Source organism: Larus michahellis, chromosome 15 (genome assembly GCF_964199755.1).
Source record: "Larus michahellis chromosome 15, bLarMic1.1, whole genome shotgun sequence".
NCBI classification, from domain to species: domain Eukaryota; kingdom Metazoa; phylum Chordata; class Aves; order Charadriiformes; family Laridae; genus Larus; species Larus michahellis.
The window spans coordinates 10,308,566-10,331,719 of NC_133910.1; the positions used below are offsets into that span (position 1 = coordinate 10,308,566).

At 54.0% G+C, this 23,154-nt stretch overlaps 2 protein-coding genes across 11 annotated transcripts in view; one reads left to right on the top strand and one right to left on the bottom strand.

Annotated features, from left to right (window-relative positions):
- Nucleotides 1-18,124, top strand: LHX6 (LIM homeobox 6). Of its 6 annotated transcripts, XR_012589992.1 has the most exons (11): nucleotides 141-330; nucleotides 849-989; nucleotides 1,237-1,419; nucleotides 1,498-1,619; nucleotides 7,395-7,615; nucleotides 9,993-10,093; nucleotides 10,177-10,272; nucleotides 12,237-12,411; nucleotides 13,084-13,187; nucleotides 14,945-15,633; nucleotides 16,144-16,260. XR_012589992.1 is itself a non-coding variant. In XM_074608287.1 (10 exons), the coding sequence occupies exons 2-10, from the start codon at nucleotides 927-929 to the stop codon at nucleotides 14,963-14,965; spliced, it is 1,086 nt and encodes a 361-aa protein (XP_074464388.1). In that variant the 5' UTR covers nucleotides 1-62; nucleotides 924-926; the 3' UTR covers nucleotides 14,966-15,086. The 6 variants fall into 6 exon arrangements, 4 of the variants coding, with proteins under 4 accessions (XP_074464388.1, XP_074464385.1, XP_074464386.1 ...); XM_074608287.1 differs by lacking the exons at nucleotides 141-330; nucleotides 16,144-16,260 and adding an exon at nucleotides 1-62 and having other exon boundaries at nucleotides 924-989; nucleotides 14,945-15,086; XM_074608285.1 differs by lacking the exon at nucleotides 16,144-16,260 and having other exon boundaries at nucleotides 142-330; nucleotides 924-989; nucleotides 14,945-15,086.
- The window catches only part of MORN5 (MORN repeat containing 5), a 17,326-nt gene continuing 9,984 nt past the window's right edge, over nucleotides 15,813-23,154 (bottom strand). For 2 of the 5 annotated variants that reach the window (XM_074608292.1, XM_074608289.1), the window contains 2 exons: nucleotides 19,359-19,474; nucleotides 15,813-18,115 (listed from right to left, as the gene is read on the bottom strand). In XM_074608292.1, the coding sequence (XP_074464393.1) occupies nucleotides 19,395-19,474 (80 nt within the window). In that variant the 3' untranslated portion in view covers nucleotides 15,813-18,115; nucleotides 19,359-19,394. Of the gene's footprint in view, nucleotides 19,475-23,154 lie in introns of all 5 variants that reach the window. The other 3 variants (XM_074608290.1, XM_074608288.1, XM_074608291.1) reach the window with 2 other exon arrangements.

Sequence of the window (23,154 nt, forward strand, 5' to 3'; positions counted from 1 at the left end):
AGGACCGTACCGGAGCGGGTGTCGTGTGTCCCCCCTCCCCGCCGGTGCCGCCGCCGCCGCAGGTAGCGGGGCCCGGCGGGGCGGGCGGCCCCCGAGGCGCGGCGGGGGGGCTCTGCTTCCTGCCCGGCCCGCGGCCGCCCCCGGCGGGGGAGCGGGGCCGGCGCGGCTCCCCGCCCTTCCTGCCGCGGCCGCGGGACGCGCCGCCCGCGGGCACGGAGCGCGGCGGCGGCGGGCGGAGCGGGGCGCGCCCGCCCCATGCACCGGAGCCATGAGGGCGGGCAGCCCCGGGGCCCGGGCCGCCGCGCCCCGGCCGGCGCCCAGGCGGGCAAGGTGAGCGCCGCCGCCGCTGCCGTCGGGGCCGGGAGCGGGGCCGGGCACCCCCGGGGAGGGCGCGGGCCGGGGCCGGGGCCGGAGCCGGGGCCGGGGCCGGGGCCGCTCGCTGCCTCCCGCGCCCGAGGGGAGGATTTTCCATCCCGGCGTTTTCTGGGGCGTTTTGTGCTCGGCGGCGGGAGAGGGGGAAGAATTTCGATTTTTAATTACTACCATTAAAAAAATCAAATTTGCAATTCTTTGGGTGGCCTGATGGATTCCCTGATTGACAGCCGGAATTGACACTCTGGGTACCTCTTATCTCGGGCATTTACGGCAATTTCTAATTGCAGGTAGTTTGTGGGGTTTTTTCAGCGCTTTGGCTCGCATGGGAACCGAGCGATTACTTCAAGAGGCCCGGGTTAAGTGCAGGCAGGGAGAGAATTCAATCCACATTCAAATTGCTTCATTAAAGAGACGCAGCTTTTGTTGCAAAGGATTTAAATGGCCACTAGAAAGTTCTTATTTATTGTTTTGAGGCGGTTTATATAGGGTGCCCCGCGCTCGCCCGGCGCATGGAGCAGCAGCCTCCCTCTCCCGCTCTCTCCCGCAAGGTGATGCCGCCGGAGCCGCTGCCCAAGGGGAGCTCCCGCTGCCTCGACCCGCACGCCCGCGCCATGGTAAGCGGGGCCGGGGGCTGCGGGGACCCGCCGGGGCTCGTCGGGCCGGGGGATGCGGGGACCGGCCGGGACGCACCGGCGGCTGCGGGGACCCGCCGGGCCGGGGACGCCGGGGGCTTGCGGGGACCGGCTGGGACCCGCCGGGCCGGGGATGCCGAGGGCTTGCGGAGACCCGTCGGGACGCACCGGGGGGCCGCGGGGGACGGCGGGGCCCCGGCTGACGGAGCCGCGGCGGCTCTGCCCGCAGTCGCAGCCCGACGGGGAGCCGCTGCCAGGCGCCCTGGAGAAGGAGGACGCCCGCTCGGCGCCCAGCACACCCTCCACGCCGTCCGTCTGCTCCCCGCCGTCCTCCTCCTCCTCCACGCCGTCGGCCGGCAAGAACGTCTGCTCCAGCTGCGGGCTGGAGATCCTCGACCGGTACCTGCTCAAGGTGAGCGGCGGCGGCGGCGACGGGGGTCGGCGGGGGGCGTCGGGCGGTCCCGGGTCTCAGCCCCCTTCTCTGCCGCAGGTGAACAACCTCATCTGGCACGTCCGCTGCCTGGAGTGCTCCGTGTGCCGCACCTCGCTGCGGCAGCAGCACAGCTGCTACATCAAGAACAAGGAGATCTTCTGCAAGATGGACTACTTCAGGTAGGGCAGGCGGGCCGGGGGGGTGGGGGCAGCTCCGCGCCGAAGCCCCGGCTCCGGGGGGCCTCAGCGTCCTCGCCGGCTGCCGAGGGGCCGGGACCGCTCCGGCGCTGACGGGACGGAGGTTTGAAAAAGCCGGCGGGCTCCGCGGAGCAGCCCGGCGGAGAGGCGTCCCCTCTGGGCACGGGGAGGATGGGGACTTGGGGTGCACCCGCACCCCCTCCCGGAGGGCTTCCGCCCCTCCCCGGGCTCCCCGAGCCCTGGCACGGCGGCCGGAGCCCCTCGGCTCCGCGGGGGTTGAGCGGCGGGGAATTGTCCCCTCGCCGGGGGAAACGCCGGCTGAGCGGCGTCGCCCCGGCTCCTGCCGGGAGGGTGGATGTGTGCCCAGCGGTGTGCGGCGCCGAACGGCCTTTGGAAGCCTCTGTCCGTGGGGCAGCATCGCAAACGCCGGAGCGTCCTTGGCCGGTGCGTGTTAGAGAACGGAGACAAACGCGCGGCAGCGCAGGTCCCCGCGGCCCGGCCAGGGCTCGCCGTGCGCCGTCGGTCCCGACCTTCATCCCCCGGGGGAGCGCGTCCTGCAGGGAGGCTGCTTCTGGCTCCGACAGCCTTTTGGTTTAAAACCTTAAACCACGGTTTTTCCCCAAAAAGAGAGGCAGGGAGGGGATGGAGGATCCTGAGCTTCTCACTGGGCTTTAACTAAATATCAGAGCCCGCCGCTCTGACTTTCCCTATCCCGCCAGGATGAGGAAATGCTGTTCTCCCCGGGAGGAAGGGAGACGGCGGGCAGGCGATGAGAGTGACCCCGGCGAGGGCGCGGGGGGCTCGGCAGCGTCCTCCCGCCGCCGCGGAGCGCTCGGGGCCGCCTCCGGCGACAACGGTGCCGCGGGCAGGGCGTGCTCGGCAGGGAAAAAAACCCAACCTTTGAGATTTCTTTAGGGTTTGTTATCGGGAGGGTCTCCTAATACTCGCCACACCGCCGCTCGGCCCCCGTCCTGCCGGGCTCGGTGCCGCCGCGGGGTGCGCGGCTCCTCGGGCTCCGGCGCGGCGCTTCCCATCCGGCCCGGCTGTTACTGTTGGTGTCATTATTATTACTATTATTATTAAACCACTATTTTTTAGCGAATTCACCGAAATTTCCTTCACTTTCAAGTGAAAGGTTTAGGGAATTCCGCGGTGCCGTTGTGCTGCTTCAGGGCATTTCCAGCGTTTTTCATGAATTAACAACCGTTCCGATGCCGTTAATATTTTTAAAGTACGGACATTTCCGAAGGCGGTTTTAAAGTAGCGACTGGATCTCTAAATTGCCTTCGAGCAAATCCAGCGAATAACATCTGTTAAAAATAAACCCGTTGAGCTGGGAAGCCCCGCGCAGCAGCCCCCTCCCTCCGGGCCGGCGCGGGGTCTCTGCCCGCCGGGCACCGGCGATGCCGAAGGAAAACTAAAACGAAAATCGCTGCAGGCGCCGCAGGAGCCCCGCGACTCCCGAGCGCCTGGTTCGGGGGTCGGGGGGGCTCCCGGACCGCGCTTCGCACTTGCCTTTTTTGCTGAAAAATAGGGGTTGGATTTATTTTTTTTGGAGGGGTGAGTTGCCGTGCGGCGGGAGCGGCAGCGCTGGGAGCCGGGAGCGGGCGCGGGGAGACCCCGCTCCCCCCCGGCCCCCGGGTCCGCGGGGCTCGTTGCGACCCCCTACCCAGCCCCGGGCCGGACCCGCTGCGGGGGCGGCGGGCGGGGGTCGCTCCCGCAGCCTCCGGGGGCAGCCGCGGCGGATCCCGCCGGGTTGAGCCGCGCCGCCGCTGCCGTCGGTGACGGTCTGCGGCCGGAGCCGCTCGCCAGGGCCGGGGCGGGTCGGGGCAGACGCTCCCCGGTAGCCCCCCTGCAAACCCGGCTCGGGGACCGCTCGCCCGGCCCCGGCCCCCGGGAGCATCCTGGCCCGCAGCCTGGCGAGCCCGGGACAGCCGGGACCCAAAGGACAAGTCTGACTCTTGAGTTTTGTTTGGTTTTTTGGTTTTGGTTTTGTTTGTGGTTTTGTTTTTTTTAAATTTTATTTATTATTTGCTGCAGATGAAATGTGTGGGGTTTTTTTAAAGCAAAGCAGAAATCCCATCCTAACACGTGTGGGTCTTTGGAGCCAAGGCAGATGCGAAGGGGCGGTGGGATGCGCTCTGCGTGCAGCGCACGGCGGCTTTTATCGCACCAGCGCTGATTCCCGGGCAGCCGGGGCTGTTGGTGGGCAGCCGGGGCTGGGGGGCCGCCAGGCGTGGGGCCGTCCACGGACACAGCCCTGCTGCTGGGTGGGCGCTGCTGCCCGACGGTGGGTGCGTTTTGGCCTTGTCTGTCTGACCTTCTCTTCCCCGTGCACGTGAGGGGCTGCATAAGTGCTGGCGCTGCCGCGGCACCGCGGCCTCGTGTGCGTTTTTAAGCAAACGCTGCTGTTTCCTGTGTCTTGTCAAATAATTGCATTTGGCATCCAGGGCTCCAGTGCTTCGAGGAGAACCAAATTAAAATTGGAGCTCATTGAGCAGAACATTGTGTTCCCGGGCGATACGAGGGCTGCTCGCGGCCAAGCTCCCGCGGCTGCGGTCGCAGGGAGGCCCGGTGTGATCCCGGTGTGATTCCCGCAGCACCCCGCTGTAACGCCCATGGCTCTCTGCCTCACTGGGCAGCCCTTGGGCACACAAGCGTGGGGTTGCTGGCCCTGCTCTGTGTCCCTGGGGGCTGGGACAGCAAAAAAGCTGTGCTGTGGGTGGGCCAGCGCCCACAGCCCGGCTACAGCCCAGGTGGCTTCTGTTACCTCTTGCTGTCATGCCCTGCTGGGATGGTGCTCCTACTCGGGCGGTGCTGTGGCTCAGCATGGAGATGGACTCGCTGCGGCAACGCACCGCTGGTCTGCTGTGCGATTTGGGGTGATGTCTGGAAGCTGCAGCTGCAGCGTCAGGGGCTTCCCACAGAGCGGGCTCAGGAGGGGATGGGGACATGTGGGAGCTGTGGCCCTGGGAGCTGGGTGTCCCTTGCCCCATCCCTGCAGGCGGGGATGGACAGCAGGGCTCAGGGAGCTGTGGTGCCTGGATACAAGCGGTGTGTGAGACCCAGGACACACCAGGGCATCCTCCCACCTCTGCTCTTCTCCTGCGCCCCAGATGTTGCGGCCGCCCCTGGGGGAGGCGGGATGAATTTCTCTGGGATGAGTCTCTCTGGGATGACTCTTTCCTGGTAATGCTGTTGGCAGTTTCCATCTCCTGGTGCTAACGGTTGTGGAGAGCTGGCAGCATCTGCTCCCCTGACCACAAACCATGCGCACGGAGCCTGAGCCGATGGCTCTGCAGATGTTGGTGATGCCCTGGAGTGTGCTGCAGTGCTGGGTCCAGGGAAAGCCCCAGTTCTGCATCTCCTGCTGCAGTGCGACCCCATCCCCATCCCTGCCAGGCGGGTGGCAGGAGCCACAGGGAGCTCCTCGCTGCAGCCCCACGTGGTCAGGGCTCTTTGGGCTATTGCTGCCCCGTGAGCTCGGTGAACTAAAGTCTGTTTTATTTTTGAGCCGTTGTTTGCAGTGGCGACAGGTCAGGTCAGCCTGCTCGCAGGCGTTTCTCTCCCCGTTCCTGCATCCCTGGCGGTGGCAGTCCCTGCGGTGGCGGTCCCTGCAGGGGTGGTGTCTGTTGGGTGGCAGCAGGTGCCCGTGCCCAGCCCTGGCTCAGCCTGGTTTCTGTAAAACCTGATGGCCGCGGTTGGTGCTGGCGGCAGGTGTTGGCCAAGAGATGCAGGCGCAGCATCGGCGATTGCTGGTGCCGCAGCATCCGCAGCGACCGCAGCCTCCACGCCTGTGTCTGGCTGCCGAGCATCGTCCTCTTGCCGGGTGCTGCTCGTGCGGTGGCTCTGTGGGGGACAGTGGTGTCACCCCCCACCTGTGCTGGCTGCTGCATCCCCACGAGCCCCCGTGCCCTCGGCAGCCCCTGCCCCGTTCCCTGGGCACCAGCGCCAGCCTGGGCTGGGGGGACACCGTGCTGGGGGGACACCATGCTGGGTGCCCCCCCAGATCCCAGCTGGTGTGTGATGAGGATGGGAGGTGTGACCTTTCCTGCGCGGTGCCCTGGGCCTCAGTTTCCCTCAGTTCTGGAGGCACAGGGACGTGCCCGTCCCCGGGACGTGCCCCCCCTCCCCGCATCAGGCTGTGATTCGAGTGGGGAGCGGCGATTACCACGTGCTATTAGCTCGGTAAGCCTGCCCCTCGTTTGGTACCGTTCAGCAAGTACGACTGTTTACATAGCACATTGTTCAAAGTAATTCAATTTACAGGAATGATCTTTACTTCTAAATAAAAAATTAATACAGTTCTTTTGTTTGTGCGTTTATATAAACGAGCTGGCACACAGTCAGTTTACAATGTTCCCATCTGAAGTAAATTAGTGAAGTCTCTTAGCTAAGTCTCTGTATAATTTCAGCACAGAAATATCCTCTCTAAGGCAGCCCTTTTAGGTTTGCTTTTTTTTTATTTTTTCCCTTCTTTCTGGTCAGCTATGGTCAGGCTGAAAAATTTAAACCTTTCTTTTCCTCCCAAATAGTTTTGCAATTAGTAATTCCAGCACAGGACGGTCTTTCTGCATCTCGCCGAGCCCATGGCGGGCGGCAGCTCTGCGGTGGGGGGCCGGGCGCGGGCAGCGTGCCCCAGCTGCGGTGGGCTGCCCTGGGCTGCTCTGGCCACCCCAACGCGAGGGGCTCGCGGTGCCGGGGGTCTCCTGCCGCTTGGTGCGGTCGCCTCTTCTCGATATTTTGTGCCGGCGCTGAGCGATGCCGGGGCTGCTCGGGCAGGGTGGCAGAGGGTGGCAGTGGCTCCGCACCCTGCCCTGTGTAGGGTCAGGACTGCGGGGCCCAGCTGCGGTGGGGGCTGAGTGGGAGCCCCCGGGGAGCCAGAGGCCACGGTGATGGGTGCGTGGGGAAGCGCAGCGGCTGCGACGAGGGCTGTGCGGGAGCCAGCACCAGCGCTGCGGTGATGCAGGAGGTGCTTGCTTCTCCCCTGCTGCTCTTGCTGCTGCTCCTTGCATATATTTTTTCAAGCAGTGGTAATGCTAAAACAGAAGCCAAACCAAGGCTGTGCCTGACCCTGCCTGCACTGCGGGCAGCACTCCTGGCCAGCGCTGGCCCAGAGATGCAGGGCCACGGGGGCCACGTCTGCTGCTTCCCGTGTCCTGGCAGAAATGGGATTTTTCATAAGTGCATGTATTTGCCCAGTGCCCGGCACGGGGCTCCTGGCCGCCTTGTTGCCTCTTCATTGCACTGAGCTACTTTCCAGCATAACTCACTCGGGCGCGATCATCACCCTCTCACAGTGAGGAGACTCCTCGTAGGAGGAAAAAGCAGATGCGTGCGGCTCTATGTGTGAGGAGAAAACACATGTTTTGATTTATGGCAACGGGAGAGAACCGGCTCTGACACAGTTTTCATCCCAGTCTCACACTGGCTGTTATCAAAATAAAAAGCCCACGGGCCTGGAAGCTGATTCATGGCGCTGCGTCACCTCAGCCCCTCGGTCGCTGGCGCCGCTGGGCTGCGGCGCGTCACGTCCCACTCCTACCCACGCCGCTGCCTGCACCGCTGCCCATGTCGCTGCCTGCACCGCTGCCCGTGCCGCCCTGCCGTGGGGGAACGGCACCGCTGGGGCGGCTTTGCTGCAGCTCTTTCCCTGCATGGGTGTTGTGGGATTTGGGTGGGATGGGGCGAGCAATGGGGCTGGCACCCTCCTGCCCTCACCCTCCTGCCCTCACCCTGCCTCTTCTCCTCCCGCAGCCGGTTTGGTACAAAGTGTGCCCGCTGCGGCAGGCAGATCTACGCCAGCGACTGGGTGCGGCGAGCGCGGGGCAACGCCTACCACCTCGCCTGCTTCGCCTGCTTCTCCTGCAAGCGGCAGCTCTCCACCGGCGAGGAGTTCGGCTTGGTGGAGGAGAAGGTGCTGTGCCGGATTCACTACGACACCATGATAGAGAACCTCAAGCGAGCGGCGGAAAACGGTACGCAGCCCCAGCGCCGTGGTCGCGGCCTTGCCCCTGGCTGTCCCTGTCCCCCACGCTGACCCCATCACAGGGTGCCGGGGCCGGTCCTGTCATCGCCAAAAGGGGGTGATGGGTGGCCCCAGGGGAAGCCGAGCATGAGACCCTGGGCTGGCAGAAGGCTCCTGGGGGTGACCAATGTGCCAGCAGTGCCTGCGGCTCGTGGGAGCCGTGCCTGAGCCTGTGAGCCATGGGCAATGCTGAGGACAAGCCGCCGGTCCCATGCAGCCCGGTGCGCCATGTGCAGCGGGTGAGGAAGCCACTGGGATTTTGAAGCTGTGAGTCATAAATCTAGAAGGTGGGAAAGCTGGCGATCCGACAAAACCTTCCCATGATTTTCCACCCGCCCTGCCCGTCCGGGGACACGCCGCTCCCAGCTGGACCGCACCACACGCTGCCGTCCCCACCACGGCACGCCACGAGCCGCCGGCCAGCCTCCGCTTTCCCAATCAAGTCCCACTCCCGCCGGGGCTGGGCTGGTGACCCCGAGGTCATGCAGCGCAGCATCCCCCTTCCCGTGGCCACGGCCCAGCCCCATCCTCTGGTGTGGCAGCGGCCAGAGAGATGCTCGGAGGAACAAATTGGTGGGGTTAATCCAACATGGTGCATGGGCCAGGCAGTGCCAGGGCTGTCCTGCGTTGGAAAGCACCTGAGATATAGTGATATGGCAGTGATCGCAGCTCGGGGGAGCCAGCGGCCTCCTGGGCTCCAGCCCTCTGTGCCCCTCGCTAGCGCTTGGTGGGCACAGGGAGGCAAACGCCGTGTCCCGGCCTGTGCAGCATGTGGAAACCATTAACAACCTGACATGAAAATAATCAGCGTTTCTGTTTACAGCCTTTGAGTAAGAGGATGCGAACAGAGTGCCCAGTTGGGCTGGGAGGGTCTCGGCTTGGGCCGCGGCTCATGGCATCTTGGTCCATATGGTCGGCTGCTGCTGCGGCGTGAGCGAGGCAGAGGGGAGTGGGGACGGAGGGGGAGAAGCCGCGTGGCCGGGAAGAGCAGGCTGGTGCGAGGACGGAAGGGTCTGGCGCCGAGGGGTCCCACAGAGCTGTTGCACCAGCCCAGGGCTGGCGTGGTGGGTTTGCTGCGGCTCGTAGGGTCCTGCTGGTGTGGGCTGAGCCCCACCGTGTCAGGGCAGCGCTGGAGCACATGGTGAGTGTCCTGTGTGGGTACCTGTGCCCAAGTGTCCCCTGGTTTTGAGAATGGGATGGGATCGCTCTGGAGAGCTGCAGTTGCTGAGGAGTTGGAGAGCCATGCTCCCCCCCCCTCCAGTAATTACCCAGCAATTTCTTCTGCACATGAGGTTTTACATAGAAGAAAAATAAACAGATGTTGCTGAAGTCAGAGTCCCATTCATCATCCTAAAAGAACAAGTCAAACTATATGAGAAAGTCCTTCAACTCAAGCCAAGACAATCACAGCCCAGTCCAGCTTGCAGAGCGAGCGCCGGGTTGTGCAGGCGCATCCTGGGAGCAGGGCAAGCGCCAGCCCCGCTCCGGCATCCTCCCTCATCCATCACTCACCACTGCTTCACCCGCACTGCCGGGAGCAGCCGGGCCGGGCACGATGCGGGCTGCACTGGGCACCCTGGCGAGGACAGAGGGACCCTGGCTCTGGCCACCCCCCTGCAGGCTCCGTAGCTGTGCGAGCACAGCTGGGCTCACCCCGATGCTGTGCTTGGCAAGTGGGTGGACAGCCTCCCCCCTCGGTGTGTCCCCCATAGTGTGGTTGCTGCTCAGAGCATGGGCACCCCAAGGCCATGGGGATGGCACTGCTCCTGCTGTTGCTCCAGGAGCCAGGAGGAGGAGGTCAGGGTGCCGGGAGGATTTGGGGCCAGGGGAAGGAGCAAAGAGCCCATTGAAATGCTCTGAGCAAATGAAACGACTGATGGAGGCAGCGCCCGCAGGGGAAGATGGGGTCATGGGGAGCAGCACAGGGCAGGAGTGATGGATGTCGGTGAGCCTGGCGGAGGCAGGGTCCCCTTCTGAGCCACTCGCTGGTGGACACGGCCAAGTGGTGACCGCGAGTCAGGGCCAGCAGAACATCACCTCGAAATCCATCTTCCTGCTGCCGTTTCCCTGTTCCTCATTCCCCGCATCTTCCACCAACTTGCTGCATTTTTCTTAATTCAACAGTAAAGTCCTCGGGGCGGGCAGTGTCCTGAAGGGGCTCAGCAGCGGTGGTGGCTCCACTCTCCCTGCTACTGCTGGCAGCAAGGGATGCTGCGCTGCCCCACGCCACCACGTCAGGCGTGTTGTCCCCTGGTTGAGCGTCCGTTGCATGCTGGGGTGGGCAGGGGGGTTTCCGACCTGCGGTGCACGGGGCTTCTCTCTCGTAGGCAACGGGATCACGCTGGAGGGGGCTGTGCCCTCGGAGCAGGACAGCCAGCCGAAGCCGGCCAAGAGGGCCCGCACCTCCTTCACCGCCGAGCAGCTGCAGGTAGCGGGGCTGGGCTGGGGGGCCGGGGGGGGCTGCGGCTCCCCGGCCTCATCCTGACCCCCTCTCCCTTCTCTCCCCCCCAGGTCATGCAGGCACAGTTTGCTCAGGACAACAACCCCGACGCACAAACGCTTCAGAAGCTGGCGGACATGACGGGGCTGAGTCGGAGAGTCATTCAGGTGAGGGGTGGGCAGGGTGCGGGCACCATCAGCTGAGCAGGGCCAGGGAAGGGGGCAGAGGATGTGCAACAAAAGGCTGGTGCTAGCCAGGGCTCACGTCCCTGTAGCCCCTCGCTCCCGCACATCAACCCCGGGACTTGTCGCATCCAGCAGCTTCATGCTCCCTCACCAGCTTTGCCGGGTCCCATAGCGATGCCAGCACCATCCTTTTTCTGTCTCGCTCATGGGTTTTCTATTTGTTTTTCCCTCTCATGATGCAATGAAAATTCCATCCCATACAGCCCCAGCCTGCCCCAGTACATTTCCGGGTGGGAAAGCTGCTGTTAGCCTGCTGCCCCAGAGCCCCGTGCTCTGCCCGGACAGCCGGCATGGCAGCATGGGCTCTTCCCGGCAGCCATCCTGCCGGAGCAGGCAAAGCCAGCTGCTTCGGGAAGCACTGGGATTGAGAAGTTTAAAGAAAAAGGGGTTTTGCAGCCCCAGGGGAAGCGGTGGCAGGAAAGTCCCCGCGCTCGCTGTCGGGGAGGGGAGGGAGAGCAGCGCTGTGGGGACCCGGAGAAATGTCCTCTCTGCAGCTCCCTGCTCGCCCTCCCCGTAGACAGCCCAGCTTTGCTCCCTGGTGACATTTATACTCTTCACTTTAATGTTCTGCTGACATACTTTCCACATACAATAAAAACATAAGCGATTAAAATAAATTTGGAGCTTTCATCCAGGATTGTTTTGCCAACGACACGTTTAAATTTCGTGTGTGAAAAACTGGCTCGAGCCTCAGTTATTGAGATTCTTCATTTAGCTAAAGATCAAGCAGTCTGCACGCTGGGCTATTTTTTATGTGGATATTTTTTAAAGGCACTTTGAACAGGAAACAATTTGTCAAATGCTTACGACTGTTTCCTTCTCTGTGGTCCAGCATGCGTGGCCTCAGAGAGCTGATCTTCTCTCAGTCTTGGAGAAGATTTTTACTCCCAGCTATCTTTCAAAAATTAAAGCATAAGAAAGAAATCACCACATTAGCATAGACCCCCCTCCATGCATGTATTAATTCTAGGATGTAATCCCCTAACTATTCCTTTAATTAGAAGCAGCGAGATATGGTCAGGGAGCTCATACCTGCTGCTCAGATGGAGTAGGACTATATCCCACAGTACCCTCCTTTCTCAGCTTTAATGTTCTGCTGATGTGGTTTTTGAATACAGTAAACCACAAGTGATTAAACCAATATTGTTTTCATTGTTCCTGAAGTCACATCTTCTTCTAGTCTAAGCTTTTGCGTCCCCTTGCCTTGCCAATGCTCGCACATTTCCCAGCCGATCTCCGCCGTGCTTTTAGGCCAGGCTAGCTGGGGTTGAACCTTAAGATCTAAATAAGACCCTGAAGGGTGTTCCCATCATTTGCCGTGGAAGCCATGCAGGGCCGAGGCTTTCTGCCTGCAGGGATGGATGAACCCAGCCAAGGCTCGGGTACGGGGGGTGTTTCTGCCCGGCCGCTCCCCCAGCCAGTGCCATGCCGTTCCCAAGAGCTTCCACAGCCCTTGGAGCTCAGGGAGCAGCTTGCTGTTAAAATTATTTCAGTGTGGAAAGGAATAGTGTGACCATTAATGTGAGTTTCTGCATCCCCTAGTCCGAGTGTTTCATTCAGTGACTCCTGCGACAACCTTGGAAGTTTTAATTACCCTAATAAAAAATGGTGTTGGTTTTGACCAAGAGAAATTAATAGTAGAGATGCCACTTTGGGCACCCTAATGTCTGTACTATCTTGAGACAGAACTCTTGCTCTAGTGAGTGTACAACAAAGCTTCGGAAGCCAGTGGAGTGCTGGTGAGGTATTTCAGCGTGTGGATTTCTAAATTTGAGTCCTTTTTTAAAAATATTTAGAAGAGACACCCATCATAGGGCCTTGGTGAAGGACCACACTTCAATCCAATTGTCTCTCCGTTGACACAGGGTTTGCTGCTTGTGTTTCAGGTTTGGTTTCAAAACTGCAGAGCCCGCCATAAAAAACACACCCCCCAGCACACGGTGCCGCCCTCGGGAGCTCCCCCGTCCCGCATCCCTTCTTCGCTCTCCGATGACATTCACTACTCGCCCTTCAGCAGCCCGGAGCGGGCCCGGATGGTGACGCTGCACGGATACATAGAGAGTGAGTGGGTGCCGGCGGGTGCGGCAGCGGGGTGCTCGGGATGGCGGGGCAGGGGGGTGCTCCCGGGAGCAGTGGTAAAAACGCCCTTGTACTCTCCTGCACGTCTGGTGCACACACTCCTCCTCCTCCTCCTCCCCCTCATGGTCTGAGGATTTTCTGAAGGGCTGTTTACGGGGAAGCCCCAGATGAGAGAAGGAGGGGAGAGGGGACTGCAGCCTCTTTCCCTCCGTACCTCAGCCCCAGAAAAATCACTGCCAGGGTTTTCCCCGACTGGTCCTTGGCCCTCCTTGTGTTTTCTTTGTCATGGAGAAGAGGCGTGAATGTGCCTGGCTGAGCTCGATGGTCAAGTGGTCTCCTTCCTGCTCACAAGATCAGAGTTGCTTTCTCTAACAGCTGCCAAGTGCCGGTGAGGTGAATCATTTGCGAGTGGCAGGCGGCTTTGGTCATGCCTGGATGGAGGTTTTGGCTCCGTGACTCTTGTGAAGCTTCTCCCTTCCCTTGCCCACGCAGGCCGTGGTAAAATGTGGCTCCTGCTATGCCTCTGCCTCGTCCACCGGGCACCTCTTCTTCCACGCGCGTCCCAAGCTGCTCCCCGGTGGAAGCCTGACCGTGCTGGTTGCAGGGCGTGTGTTGTTTGTAGTAACAGAGGCTGAAGCCTCTTCTCATCCACAGGTCAGGTACAGTGTGGACAAGTGCACTGTAGACTTCCCTACACTGCTCCACCAGTGCACCTCAAAGCAGACATGGAAGGACCACTATCTAATAGGGGTGAGAAGGTAATTGTAGACCCTATTTTAGGCTTCGAGGCCAAACCACAACTGTAGAAAAGATTTTTGTGTAACATCATTGCCACTGCTGTCTCTTGTCAGCATCACTGCTTCTCCATGATCTCTGGCAGCTGCCTCCTGCTCATGTGTCTTTTCTTAATTTTGGTGGCCCCGGGTCGATGTACCAACTGTTGGTCAAAATGGCATCACTTTGTTCTTCACTAAATACCCCTCGTTGTTGTGATGTGCCGGGATGCTGTGCCTGCATTCCCTGAAGGCTTTTGACATCCTCCTGCCTGAACTCCTCTCTCTGGTGTTTCCCCTTCCCATGTGCGATGAGCTCTGTCCTCCTGCTCCGTTCCTCAGCTGCCTGCACGCATTGTCCGTGCAAACAGTGACTGGCTGTTAGCAACGGAGCAGGGGGGACCTTCAGCATGTGCTAACTTTCCAGTTTTCCATGAGTTATTAAGAAAGATTCATTTCTTGGGGATTCCAGTATTGCTTAAAAAAATACTGACTGGCTGTTAAAATATCTGAAGTATGACTGTTATTTCACAATGTCTGGCCAGGAAATAATATTGCATATTGATATTTTTCTGTTCAGCACTTAAAATACCGGTCTGTTCGAATGCACAGCTTATGTGGGGGCAAGACTTGTGCAACATGCTTAGGCTCATAAGACTTTATTCAGGAGCTCAGTTTAAATGGTTTTGTTTTGAGGAAACACTGAGACTTTGGCAACTCTTATTGGTTTTAGCTTTTGTCTTTACTGTTAGAAGTTCTCAGCATCTCTCTTTTCAAATCTCTCTCAATTCTGTGCAGCAGCAGTAGCTTGTTGAGCTCTGTTTCAATAAGCACAGGGAGAGGCACAGCAAAGTTACTTTTTCAGTCTAAAAGCCATCATTTTGTCATGGTATCGCACAGCAAGCTGGAGGGTTTTCAGAAAATATTAGACAGTCCTGGTGCTGTCATTCAGAGAAACTTCACTGCAGCAAGTAGTTCCTGTGATTTAAATGTAATTTCTTGCTCGCAGCTGTTGCAGAACTGGGTTTTCAGGACATGGAGCTGCCCCCCAACCAGCTCCTTTTCCGAACTATCACTTGCATGTTGAATTCCTGAAACCTGAATCAGCCTCTTTCCACATCCAAAGTTTTTTAAAAGCAGTGATAGCTGAGATCCTGGGAAAACACGTGTAAAGGCTGAGTCTCTGTTTCCCTCCGCACATGGGCCACACAGCCCCACTCCTCCCAGGGTACCCAGCACAGCAGCCGGGGGAGAACCGAGCTGGGACCAGCTCAGCGGCTGTTTCCCTGGCTGATGGCAAGGACAGACGCTGCATTTGCAGAGCGGTTTGAGGGAAGCCTCACTGGTTAGCAAGTGAGGTGGACAGAGTAAGGGCTGTTGGCGATGGTCTTTGTTTTCTTGGCAGCTGCTCTATCGCAGAGCAAATCAATACTGGTTCCAGTGTGTTGCCCAGTGTGATGTAGTTGCACAGCTAAAGGTGTGCCCAGAGGTGCATCCCCCTCTCAGGCTGTGTGCTGCCACAGCCCCGTTACCTCCGCCTGTGCCTTCCCCGGCCGGCTCTGTTCCGTGGGCAGGGTTGGCGGCTCCCGGGCAGACAGAGGTCCCAGAGAGGGTTCCTCCATGGGAATCGTCTGCCTGGGCGCCCGCACGTGTCTGTTCTGCTGGCCCTGAACGCACGTTTCAATGCGAGGGCTGCCTGTCTCTGAAAGCAGCTAATGCTTGGTTCCCGTTTTTCCCACTAGGTCATCCTCTTTCAGTACTGACTGCGCGAACTCTTCCTCATCTGCCCATGGCGCTACCAGCACCACTGCCCCTCAGCCGCTGAAACACGGCGTCCGGCCCAAGGCAACTGTTATCAGTCATGCAGGAGAAACTCAGATCCAGCACTCTCAGTTATTTCCATTGACCAGCACGTAACATCCACTATTATTTCTCCAGCGACACTCTGTGTATGTGTGTGTTGAGTGCAGAGTTGCATTTTTCACTTGTTTCTTGTGGACTTGTAGAACGACCGTGAGTCTCTCCAAGGCAATGCCAGCCACAGTCAAAATTAGTGACTCTACTGTGCTTGCAAATCTTGCTCCCAAACCCACGGGAATATGAACAAACCAGAACATGCTGAGTCTCAGGGGTGTCAATGATCACCTCTGAATATAAAGGAAGGAGGAATTTACGTGGTTTGGCCTGATTCTCTTTTTGCACCAGTGAAGCACTGTCGGTTCCTGGACATCCCTCCTTGTCTCCACTTGCATGTATGAAATCTGAAATGGGCTTTTTTGGCTCAGCAACTCGATGTATACACAGACCTTCCTGGGCCAAACTCACGGGTAGCTGAGACTCCACTAAGTGGAAAACACGATGCCAGCTGGAAATAGGCAGTTTTTCTTCCTCAAAGTGCTTTAGAATCACATGTCCTTTGATTTACTCTAAGGTAAGTAAATCTTAGTGTTTTTCCCCCCATTTTATAGGAGGGGAAACTGAGATGTCCTAAACTGAGAGGAACCGTGGGGGTTGGTGGCAGAGCCAGGTTTAGCACCCTGAAGTTTTTGATTGCTGACTTGTTCTTAGAGCACTGAGTATCTCTCTCCTCTCACAGCCATCTACCAAATCTTTTTTTTTTTTTAATTTTTTATTCTTGTTCTTTATTAACACGCTACTTTGTTTCCTTGGAGTCATATTGGATCACAAATGAGTGATTTCAGAATGTATCTACACAAAAGTCTTAGACACTCCATACTCTGGGACTGGGAAATGCTCAATGGAAACCGATCATAAAGGTGTAGAAATGTTCTGCCCTGCTGCGGACCCAAGTTCAGTTAGTGGAAACAGTCGGGTAGAAATCAGAGGCCAGTTAAAAAGAGGAGAACCGCAGTTAAGACGAGCAGGAACAGTCGCTAGCTGAGCGGACAGCAGCGTGATGGCGTGTTCCTTTATCTGGCAGCGTCTCTCTGGTTCCCTCTGCCCTCCTGTTGTTCTCCCTCGCTGGAGTACGGCCGAAGGCACAGCCCGGGAGGACTGATGCTGGCGGGGCCGGCACCGCGGGGCTCATTGCAACAGCAAAGGAAGTGCTCAGCAGTCTGGCCCCAGATCAGGAAAAAAACTCCGAAATGATTCTTCATTGACGGTAATAACAAAAAGTAAACAAGTAACCTTTGCCAGCCCTTCTCAGTTTCCACCGAGCCAAGAGCAGGTCTGTAACAAAACCTCTCTCCGCGCGAGCACACGGGCCTGTCTTGCTGCTAAGTGTCTGTGAGGCCGCGTTTCCAAGAATGTGAAAGCCTACTATGAGCCACAGTTAGTGTGTAATGTGACCGAACTGTGCCCGGGGAGCAGAAGACAGGAATCCATGCGTTACATAACTTGTTTTTAATTCGGGCTGTAGATCCATGTGTTTTTCTTTCTGGGAGATCCTGGATCAATCTCCAGCGTCGGCTGGGTGGGCAGCCATCCCGCTGGTTTGGCCAGCCCGTATTGTACACGCGGTGAGCCTTCTCCTGACTGTGCCCCCGAGTGCTGTGTGTCACCAACGGCTGGACACGCGGCTCCAGCCAACCGGTAGGCATGGCATGAGGAATGGCGCAAGGAGGCGCGGATGGCTGCTGAGGTGGCCACCAAGGTCTCTTGGGTTGAGAAGTAACTGAGTACAAGCATGCATTGGTATTTGTTAGAACAAGCATATATATATATATACACACATATATATGTATATACACACATACATATATATGCACACACGCACAACTGTGTGTGTATATATATTTTAAAAAGTACAGAGAGAGAAAGAGGGTGATGGTAATATCTCGGACAGTTAGGCCAGTATTCTGTCTAATTGCAGCCAGCAGCTAGCAGCTCCATCCCCAATTTAAAATAACATTTGAAAGGAGAGAGGAAATTAAGTCCGCAAAGTACTGTCACCTTCAACATGCGAATAACCGTTTCCAGTGTGTAACCAGTCACAAGGCACTCATGCACGCCTGACCTGACTGGAACCACCGCTGCAGAAGTGTCCCCTCGGGGAGGGGACGGTCACAGGTTGCACCCATTGCAGTTGCTTTTCTCCTTGTCTGTAGCAATGAGCACAGGACGGGCATTCCCTTTGTTGGCTGTCGGTGGAGCGTTTGTAATCACAAGGTTGAGGTGGATTGTTGTGTCCACACGCAATAACCTTGAGATGCTGGTGGCGGTCGGCAGGGTCACCGGGGCACAACTTTCTTCTCCGTTTTTTGCTCGTGCGTCCTGATGACCCTTTAGTTGTGGAATTAGTGCCATAAACGAGTGGGTAGCTATTTCATTTAAGACTGAAGGAGAGACTTTGGGCTGTAACTTGACCTGACATCCCCCAGTACTTGAGATTTCCACAGCTGTTTTGTTGAGGGAGAAAATGGTTTGGTGCATTTCTCTTCTGTCTCAGCGGTGCAATGAAAGGGGGAAAATATAAAATATGTATCTGCTAAGTATCACCTTAGTTACTGATCACAAAAAGACCCCACTTGTGAAATGTACTGTATATCAATGTTTTTGTAACTGATACCACTGACGGGACAGGAGTGCAAAGCAGGGGGCGAGGAGCGTAGGTGCTTCTCTCCAGAGGGAGTGGACTCGCCACGACCCGTGGGGCGAAGGGCCCCGCACAGGCTGTGCTCCAGGGCACCGTCCCCCATAAGTAGCCAGGAGCAGCTTTGCTAATTCAGAAATCAGGCTCTGTTTATATTAAGCCCAAATTGTTTGCAAAAACTGGAAGCAATTCAGCTTGTGCAGTTTTAGAGCTAATTATGTGTATGGAAAATATTCAACTGTACCAAGAATGTAAGAAATCCTCTAATTTATTCAATACATTGTTTCACAACATATTTCACACTGACTGTTGCCACTGAACCAAACCTTATCTCAGGTCATTTGCATTCATCTCCTGTCTGTAGATTAAAAAAAAAATAAAATTAAAATAATTCTCATTTTCTTAGTTTATTCAGTAATTGCCAAATGGGTTCTGGTGCAGCAATGCAGCCTCCACGTACTAAACTTTTCCAGTTGCTATTTACAAAACCTTTTGCAGACAAAAATCCAATGAAGATGATAGCCAGTGAAAGGCTTTTCACTCACGTTTAATAAGATAACTAAATACGGCTAGGGTCTGAAAGTGGAATGGTTTACAGATTTATTACCAATTCTTGGTTTTTTTTTTGGGCTCACGCTGGTTAACCCCAGTGCCCGAGCTAAAGGTGCTTACACAACTTACTCGTTGGGACGGGGGAGTGGGAACCAGTCCTGCACTACCAGTGATATATCTGTAGGGTGCCAACTAGAGACACATCAGTTTTATTTCATCCACCAATCATTTTGTTGTAGCATGTTGCAATTCTGCATGTCTTGGCTACAATGGTTAAAAAAAAAAAAAATTCTCTGAATGAGTGGACGGTCAAGACTAATATTTATTTTAAAAAAAGTAAAACTAAATTGTAAGCACTTTTTTGTAAAACCAATGTCTGTTTTGTTACATACTTTTAATGTTGTGCTTTGTAAATGTCTTATTTGTGTAATAAATAAAGTTAATGCAAGTAGAAGTGCTGGCACTTACATCCAGAAAATGATGTAATTCCATTTTATTTTATTTTTAAATACTTTCTGGCTTACTAATCAAGCAGCAACCCACCCAGTTTTCCTCTTTTATTATTTTGTTAAACTCTGGCTTCAGGAGAGTTCAACAAACGTTCGTAGTAAATGGATATAATTTCCTAGTTAGCAAACCAGTCATTAAAGAATACCTCTGGTGTACATTATTACAATGATCAATCAATATCAAAGTACTGAGCAAAAAGAGAGGAAAGGAATTCACCAGGACAGCTAACTAAAATCTGGGAAAATAATGTTGATTAAGATGGATTTGAATGACTTCAACACTGAATCTGAGGCACTCTTTTTAACAAATTGTTTTCAGGCTTAATAACGTGTATATACACTACACTACACACCTCTCAGGAATATTATTGTGAGTACAGTCTGCTTTTTTTCCATGGCTTTTTCTCAGCATGACTGATTAAATGATTATTTCCATTTTTGTTTGTGCTGACAAAGATGACGACAAGATTATATTCCTGTAGAGGGGAAGGGCGAGAGAAATCCACAAGGACAAATTAGATTTATTGTGAAACAGATTACCTGCTTTGGAATATTAACGTCTAACAAAAGCTGCTTTCACGGTTTCGGTTTATGTTCAGTTGTTTCATCCCAGGCTTTCCGGCAGGTCCGAATGATCCATTCATGCTCATCGTCATCTAAAAGGGAGATAAAGAGAATGCCAAATATCAATGTCAGATCCGCTCTTTGCATCACTAGGGTCCAGCTCAAACAAGCGATTTTTCCTTTGAGAAATGAATCCATCTTTAGCCATTGGCATCTCTTAGAACACATTTTTTTGTTTCTTTAAAGGATTGCGTGCTGTTGTGTTGGAATTTGTCAAGGCAGGAGGTACTGGATCTATGGCAATGACTCTGATTATTGTTTGATAAGATTAGCTTAGGTGGAACGATGAGATTTACACATATATATTGTGGGGTTTGACTTTCTGGCTGGAGTTGTGCAGGAGATATGTGGAAACTATCAGAGATGAAGATATACATTTTAAAAATTCTGTGTTTGCATTGCTTGTCAGTTTAGGAAAAGTGAATATGAAGAAAAATCTATAGTCAAAGCCTGGGTTCTTGTCTTCCAGCTTTTCTTTCAGTGCTGTTTGTGAAATGTATGTTATGAGAGGTATTGATAAGCTGATACGGTGGCTGTTTTAGACATATTTTAGACCATCCTCTGTGTCCCTTGTTAGTATTCACGTCTGTCATATTTATTCTCAGAGCATAATGACAGTGTTGAAGGAAAAAAAAAAATCAAAGACAAAGTAGGGAAAAACAACTGTCCAGCAATGTTTGAATAGAAATTTTGTGTATGATTACAAAAAAATAAGCTGGCAAATGTTAAGTTGTGGCTTCTTAATTCCAGGGTTTTACATAGCCTTGTATCCGAAGAGTGTTCTGCAGCCTTTTCTTTTGTGTTTGTGTAGGGGAAAAGAGATCTGTGTAGCAGAACAGGAAAAACAAACTTCAAAAAGCCTCGAAAAAAATCAAAGTATTACTTAAAACAATACCTGTATTTATTTTTGTATAAATGAAATGTATTAGAGCTGCTTCTTGTGTTTACCACTGCTTTAGCATATTCATATTAGCTGCTTGTGATGTGTGTGTCTAACCTGCCTCCATCTAAATTTTAAGGGGTTTGTAGCAGCCCTTATAACCTGAAAGAACAGATGATTGTCAGAAGGATGGAGCTGAGGGGCTGTGACCATCACTTGGCATAGCGTGTAATCTCACTCACACACTGCTGCCCTGCTCAGCTGAGCGCCTGCTTAGGTAGGTCAAAATAGGTCAAGAAAGAAGCATGTTGCTTGTAAGGAGTCAAATTTTCATGGTGATATTTTGGCTATACAGTTGTACTCTTTAAGTTAAAGCAACACATTAGCATTTGAAATGCAAAAGGTAGGAAAGTCCTGGGGATGAAGTTGTGCTGATCTAAGAAGTGAAAGTTCACAGAAGGGTATGTGACAAATTAGGTCTGATGCACAAGTCTTCAAGCTTGGGGGTTAATCTTATTGTCTTACTGATTGCAGTGGTTTTGAATCAAGTCAGCTTTGTCTTTCCTTTTTTTCTTTTTTGTTTTTTTTATTTATTTAATTCCTGGCCAAGTGAGTTGAGTGCACGCCTTCGCTTCTCCTAAGGCGCTGCTCACACGCGGCTCTGTTGCCATCCTGGCAAAAGGCTTAAGCAAAGCGTGTGCCAAGGCATTTGTCCCTTGTCTGAACGGCAGCACTTGTCTGCCACCCTTGACAACAACCGGTAGTCAGAAAGGGCGGTGAATCACGGGAGGTTCTCCCTAAGAGCCTGTTCTCCAGTTTGCTCTTTGCATACAGTCACTGATTTCCAGACAAAGTGCTGGCTTGTGCCTACTGACCCTCTTCTCATTCCCCACGCGAGGGTGCTGGCTTGCAAAAGCTCGGTTTTGGTGGTGAGTGCCCATCTTTGAGCAGCACCCCAGTGACCGTGAATGGGTCGGAGAACACACGTGTACTGCCATTGTTCCAACAGCTCAGCCTGTGGGCTTGCTTTAATGACTGAAAAATGTTACCGTTTGGATAGAAAAGCTAAGTTCGGCTCTTTCTGTGTTTCCCTGACATGATCTCTTTTTTATTCCCTATGCATATGAATCAATAGGTCCATTACAAAATACCCTGTTAATAGCACATTTCTTATTCAGGTATAAACTAGGAGAAAATAAGCGCTGAAAAACAGGCTAAAAGGGAAATTAAAAAGATAAGCACTGAATCGTGCTTAAAGACCACGCAATTCTTACAGAGGCAGAGATTCCACTGAGGGCTGCAGCAGGAATGCAAATGTGGTCCTTAAGCTTCCTTAAAAACAACATCAAAGCCATAATCAATGTGCTGGCTTTTGTTCTATGCACTAGGTGTTCCAGCACGGTAACAACGTGATCACGTGAGTCTCGGCTAGAACAGAATTGTCCAGCCTTGGTAGCTCTGTGATTTTAGCTGGAATCGCCTTAACTAGAAAAAATAGTTTATCTGAGCCTGTTATAATTGCAAGAAAATGAAACTTTGTTTATTTCTGCCACAGCGAAGGAATAAACAAAAGTAACACACGCTGTACGTCACCACTATCTAGCTTGTATTTGGGTACAGATATACATGGCTCACCTGAGTACGAGAAATAATCGATCTGTCTTCCTAGTGAGAAATGTACAGTGCTCACTTCACTGAGCAGCAAGGCTATAAGCACTAAGCAAGGCAGATGCTAACTTGGCTTTCAGGTTTCCAACACGTCCTTGGTTTGCTTGGACTGTTTCCTTCTGCCCTCTGGGTTTTCATGGTCTCCTGGGAAAGCACACAGGGCAGGTTGCTCTAAGGATTTTAGCCTCCCCGGTCCCAAAATGCCTCAATTCATGCAGTGATCTGATCCCATGCAAATTAAACACATGTTCATAAGCACTGCTTAACTTGCATATAGCTTAATCAGATGTAAAAACTGAATGAGTTATATGGATTTCAACTTTGTATATGAAAAGGAAAAATAGATGTAATGACTCAATATTAAAAAAAAATAACCTGAAGCAAATCCCTGGAACTGCCATCCAACCCAGGCGTACCGTGCTACTGGTCCTTGGTCTGGGTAAGGGGAAACGAAAGAATTGATCCAGCATAGCGAGAACCACCACAAACCCAGAGATAAGAATGGCTCCAGGGCTAGCTATGTGGGAAGAGGCAGGGAAATATTAGAATGTAAAGAGTTAAGCTATGGTAAAACATACTTTTGCTACACTAAAGAAGACTGGTTGATAATTACTGTAGTTTTAGGGCTATTTGAATCAGTGCAGCTGCAACCTCTTCAGTAGTAACCCCTGAAACAAGACAAACTGGGTTTATTGTACTGAACAAGTCTTAAAGCTCCTCCCTGATTGTTAGTAATTGGCAGCAATGGACTTAACAGCCTCTTGACTACCCTTTTTACACTCTACCTGACTGTGCAGCTAACAATTTAAATCACAGATGCCGATCCTTCTTTGTGGCAGCTGCTTGTTAACTACACGTTCCTCTTTTTCTGTCACTGGCTGCTTCCATAACCCTGCAACACCAGGGTTAGATTGGAGAATCACATTTCATCAATATTTAAAATGGAATTAAACCTTGAAGTTTGATTAATGCTACCAGATAGTGAGTTGTAATTACTATTTTGCAAATTGCAATTGTTTGAATATGTTAATATGATTGTCTAAGCACATCTTCACCTTCAGAAGTAATTTTCCCTTTAAAAAAGATTCGAAAAAAATACAAACTCTTTAATCAGTGGTAAATTATCACCCTGTGCACAATTAGGTAGTATGGGGTTCTTCACGT